This window comes from Theropithecus gelada, chromosome 7a (genome assembly GCF_003255815.1).
Source record: "Theropithecus gelada isolate Dixy chromosome 7a, Tgel_1.0, whole genome shotgun sequence".
In the NCBI taxonomy this organism is placed as follows: domain Eukaryota; kingdom Metazoa; phylum Chordata; class Mammalia; order Primates; family Cercopithecidae; genus Theropithecus; species Theropithecus gelada.
In genome coordinates this window covers 58,164,479-58,169,549 of record NC_037674.1, presented here as the reverse complement: position 1 = coordinate 58,169,549, position 5,071 = coordinate 58,164,479, and the positions used below count along the sequence as shown (strand labels likewise).

At 55.0% G+C, this 5,071-nt stretch overlaps 1 protein-coding gene across 1 annotated transcript; it reads left to right on the top strand.

The window, feature by feature from the left end:
• The first annotated feature begins 395 nt into the window (after positions 1-395).
• On the top strand, positions 396-4,733 carry MEX3B (mex-3 RNA binding family member B). The gene is made up of 2 exons (XM_025390322.1): positions 396-1,080; positions 1,914-4,733. Exons 1-2 carry the CDS (start codon positions 822-824, stop codon positions 3,362-3,364), a joined length of 1,710 nt encoding a protein of 569 aa, XP_025246107.1. The 5' UTR covers positions 396-821; the 3' UTR covers positions 3,365-4,733.
• Positions 4,734-5,071: the final 338 nt, after the last annotated feature.

The window sequence follows — 5,071 nt, the reverse complement described above, 5'->3', positions numbered from 1 at the left end:
TTCTAGAGCCCGGGCCCCAGGCACCAGAGTTGGGCGGGTTTTGTTTTCTGAATCAGGCGAGGGAGGAGACTTGGGGACAATGATTGTCCTCGGCTGATAGGTACATACAAGTGTCCCGAGCCTGCCAGTCCCGCATTAGACAACAAAGAGAGGCGTTAGCGGCGGCGGGGGAGGGGCGCGGCCGGGAGGAGGACTGGGCGGGCTGCGGCGAGCGCGGGGGTGGGGGGTGGCGCTCTCCCTCCGCTCGCTCAACCCGCGGCCTCCTCCCGCCCCCGACCTGGCGCGCGCCAATCGCCTCCCCCAGCGATAGTGTCAGTAGCATTGTGGTGTCAGCTCCCGCCTGTGACGTTGCGCCTCCCTCGTCCCCCTCCGGAGTCGTCTGGCTGCAGAGGCTCAGTCAAGAGGCGGGGAGGAGAGGAGGAAAAAGCGCTGAGTGAGGGCGGGCGGGCGGGAGTGGAGGAGCCGGGGAGGGGCTCCTTAAAGAAACGCTTCTGTCGCTCGCCTGCTCGCTTTTCGCTCGGCATCGCGGCCAGCCAGCCGGGCACTCGGGGGGCACGCGCGGCCACCGCTAGAGCTCTGCCCCCACCCCACCCGCCAGCAGATCTGGGGTGGGGACCCAGGCGGGGCCTCCTGCAGCCACTGCCCGGTGCGGACCGCACAGAGCGACCCACTCCTCCCAGCACCGAGGAAGAAACAACGGAACCCTCAGCAGGCGGTCGGCCTCCCCGCCCCTGACCACCCGCTTCCCGGCTGCCTTTGTGGCCGCAGCTTCTCGCCGCCGAGCCGAGGGCCGGCGGGGGCGCGGCGCGCACGGCCGAGCGATGCCAAGCTCGCTGTTTGCAGACCTGGAGCGCAACGGCAGCGGCGGCGGCGGCGGCGGCGGCGGCAGCGGAGGGGGAGAGACCCTGGATGACCAAAGAGCCCTGCAGCTCGCGCTCGACCAGCTCTCCCTGCTGGGGCTGGACAGTGACGAGGGCGCCTCTCTGTACGACAGCGAGCCGCGCAAGAAGAGCGTGAACATGACCGAGTGCGTGCCGGTGCCCAGTTCTGAGCATGTCGCCGAGATCGTAGGGCGGCAAGGTAGGTCGAAGAGGGATGGGGAGGTAGGGAGCGGTGTAGGGTCTCAGGCCACTGCCTCGCGGGGAAGGCGTGTTCAGTATCGGGATCTGCGGCGTGGGGTGCCTTGGGGAGAGAGGAAGAGCCTCGCGATGGGCCGGCGCCCCAGACAAAGAAAGTGCAGGCAGGCTGTCTCCCGGAGCCGCGCCGCTGCCCTGGCGGGATGCACTTTCTTCTGCAAAAATCACTGCCTTCTCCCCTAACGCCCCACACCCAACCCACCTCCAAAAAAACAATTTAAATGTAAGATGCTTGGGGGAGGGGGCCTTTGATCAGTCCTTTGGGAGGAGAGAGGAGGAGGAGTGAGCATAGGATGGGAGGAGGATTCTGGATTTCTGCAAAGCGGAATGGAGCCCAGAGGAGGAACAATGGGTCCCAGGACTCACACCCCACCCCCTGCCCCCTGTCCACCAGCGCTGAGGCATCGCGCCTGCAGCTGCCTTCCTTGAGCCCCTTCCCCGTGTCTTCAGAGCTGACGGCGCGCCCAGCTGGATCCCAGCGGCATCTCCCCAGATGACTTTTCTGGGATTCTCGGGTTTGATTCGGGACGACTGCAGTCACTGGGGGAGGGCCAGGTAGCCAATGGGCTGTTCCTCGAGCGTCTCGCGGGTGGGATTCACTGCCCAGCTCGTGGCGCGGCCCGAGGTCAGTGAGGGAGACGCCCCCTTTACGCCCATCTCTTGTCCTGCCCTCTCGCTGTCCTGAACGCGGGCTGTCCCCGGTCCCCGCGGTTACCCCAGGATAATGGGCGTGTCCATCTCTCTCTCCCACTTCTTCCTCCTTACCCTGGTTCCTAGGTTGTAAAATCAAAGCGCTGCGGGCGAAGACCAATACTTACATCAAGACCCCAGTTCGCGGGGAGGAGCCTGTCTTTGTTGTGACGGGCAGGAAGGAGGATGTGGCCATGGCTCGGAGGGAGATCATCTCCGCTGCCGAGCACTTCTCCATGATCCGCGCCTCCCGGAATAAGAACACTGCACTAAACGGCGCGGTGCCTGGGCCACCCAACCTGCCCGGGCAAACCACCATCCAAGTGCGGGTGCCCTACCGCGTGGTGGGGCTCGTGGTGGGGCCCAAGGGCGCCACGATCAAGCGCATCCAGCAACAGACGCACACGTACATCGTGACACCCAGCCGGGATAAGGAGCCGGTGTTCGAGGTGACCGGCATGCCAGAGAACGTGGATCGCGCTCGAGAGGAGATTGAGGCGCACATTGCTCTGCGTACCGGCGGCATCATTGAGCTCACAGACGAGAACGACTTCCACGCCAACGGCACCGATGTGGGCTTCGACCTGCATCATGGGTCCGGCGGGTCCGGTCCAGGCAGCCTCTGGAGCAAGCCCACCCCCAGCATCACGCCCACCCCCGGCCGCAAGCCCTTCTCCAGCTACCGCAACGACAGCTCCAGCTCGCTTGGCAGTGCTTCCACAGACTCTTACTTCGGTGGCGGGACCAGCAGCAGCGCAGCCGCTACCCCGCGCCTGGCAGACTACAGCCCCCCCAGCCCCGCCCTGAGCTTTGCGCACAACGGAAACAACAACAACAATGGCAATGGGTACACCTACACAGCGGGGGAAGCCTCAGTGCCATCCCCCGACGGCTGCCCCGAGCTGCAGCCCACTTTTGACCCGGCTCCCGCTCCCCCACCTGGGGCACCACTTCTCTGGGCCCAGTTCGAGCGGTCGCCGGGAGGTGGACCTGCAGCTCCCGTATCATCTTCCTGCTCTTCCTCCGCATCTTCGTCTGCTTCTTCCTCCTCCGTGGTCTTTCCTGGGGGTGGCGCCAGTGCGCCCTCCAACGCCAACCTGGGGCTATTGGTGCACCGCCGGCTGCACCCTGGCACCAGCTGCCCGCGCCTGTCCCCGCCCTTGCACATGGCCCCGGGGGCGGGAGAGCACCACCTGGCTCGCCGGGTGCGCAGCGACCCAGGCGGAGGAGGCCTGGCCTACGCCGCTTATGCCAACGGGCTGGGGGCGCAGCTGCCTGGTTTGCAGCCGTCGGACACGTCGGGCTCCTCCTCTTCGTCCAGCTCCTCCTCCAGCTCTTCATCCTCTTCCTCCGGGCTTCGGCGTAAAGGCAGCCGCGACTGCTCCGTGTGCTTCGAGAGCGAAGTGATCGCCGCGCTGGTGCCCTGTGGCCACAACCTCTTCTGCATGGAGTGCGCCAACCGCATCTGTGAGAAGAGCGAGCCCGAGTGCCCGGTCTGCCACACCGCGGTCACTCAGGCCATCCGCATCTTTTCTTGAAGGCAGCGGGCGCTAGTGCGCACGGTGCGGGGGGAAGGGGGAACCCCTCCCCATCCTCATTCCCCAGCGCTCGCCTGCCTCTCTGGTGCCCCCGCCCCTTTCTCCTTCCCGGCCCCACCAACACTCTTGAGATCCGAGAGGAGCTTGGAAAGCTGTAGTATCCGCTCATTTTTAAAATTTAATTTTTAAGTAAAGGAATTTGCCAGGATATCTGCATCAAGAGTACTGTAGCCTGGGAAACCTCTGAACACCTGAAATGCATGCTCTATAAATAATAGGAACGGCGACATTCTAGTAATGATAGTTTTTACACTGTACTTAATAGGAAGCTTCCAAAAGAAGAAAACCCCACAAGTTTTCCATTTTCTTAAAGTAGGAAAAAATGAACAGTAATGATGATGAAGATGATAGTAGTGCTGTGGGATGTGTGGACTGTTTAGTGTGTTCCCCTTTGTGGGTGGGTTCCTATGATACTTACTATAGAACACAGTGGATCCTTTTTGAATGTTCGTGGAAGGGCCAGGAGTTCCTGTGAAACCAGGATACTGCAGCTTTATTAAAGTTAAATAAACTGTAACATATCTCTTATATATTAAAAACGTTTAAAAGTTTTAAAGAGAAATTGCATTAATACAGATTGAAGTATTTTATTCTTTTTTGACTTGAAAAATTATATTTCATATTGCAAAGATGTTTACAAGTATTTTAATTTAAGTTCAGTGAACTTTTTTGTAGCTGGGTTAAATCTTTTTATTTTAGTATGGCCTTATGGCAAAGAACACTGTATTATTTTAATAATCACACAATTGTGACGGAATTACAAACCATAAAATGTGTAATGTTTTGAACAGTATTCTGTTGGGATGGAGATTTTATAGGTTCAGACAAATCTTCTAGATCTGCTTCACCCAGCATATTTTCTATTCAGTGATATAAAGCATATTTTATTCTATATTATTACAAAAACAGAAATGTATAAACATGTCAAAAAGAACTGTTGATGCTTTCTAACATTTGTATAAATAGAATTCAGTGCAAGTTACAAAAATTCTGTTGCACCACTATAGTTTTAGTATTTCTATTTTAATACATTTGTTTACCACTTGTTTATGTATATGTAGGTGACGTTACTTGAGCTTAAATGTACTTTACTGAGCAAAGTTTAAAAAACAAAGTATATTTTATTTTATGATAAAGGGCCTTTAACCTCATGGTCAAATACTAATATTATATTTGCTGAGACAAGATTTGAAATTGTATCAAGAGTTTTATTTTTCTGACATTTAAAGTTCTACATAATAAAGGTAAAACTTAAGTAATGGTGCTACTTCATTTTTTAAGTATTTCTATATAAATAAAATATTGAAAATCGTATCTTGTGTGGTGACTTGATTTTTTTTTTTAAGCCTCTTGGAATCTAACTGTAAGGGATCACTTTAAATTGACGAGTTGAAGTACAGAATTCCCAGGTACCTTTTTAATATTATGAATAGAATGGATTTTCAAAACAGGCCAGGGTTGTGTTCGGTTGGATGGGTGGCCATGGATTACAGTATTTTTTCTAAAAATTGTAGTTATCTACTGAATTAGGGCCTCCATTAGACACACAAGTCACAGTGCCTAGGGCCCATGATACTTTTAGGGGTTCAGGAAACTTTATTTTAAAAATTAGAAAAAAAGGAAATTAAAATATTCAAAAAATGTTTT

Coding starts and splice junctions, on each gene's coding strand:
- MEX3B (XM_025390322.1), top strand. CDS start 822: ATGCCAAGCTCGCTGTTTGCAGACCTGGAGCGCAACGGCAGCGGCGGC. Junction 1,081..1,913: donor CGAGATCGTAGGGCGGCAAG/GTAGGTCGAAGA, acceptor CCTGGTTCCTAG/GTTGTAAAATCAAAGCGCTG.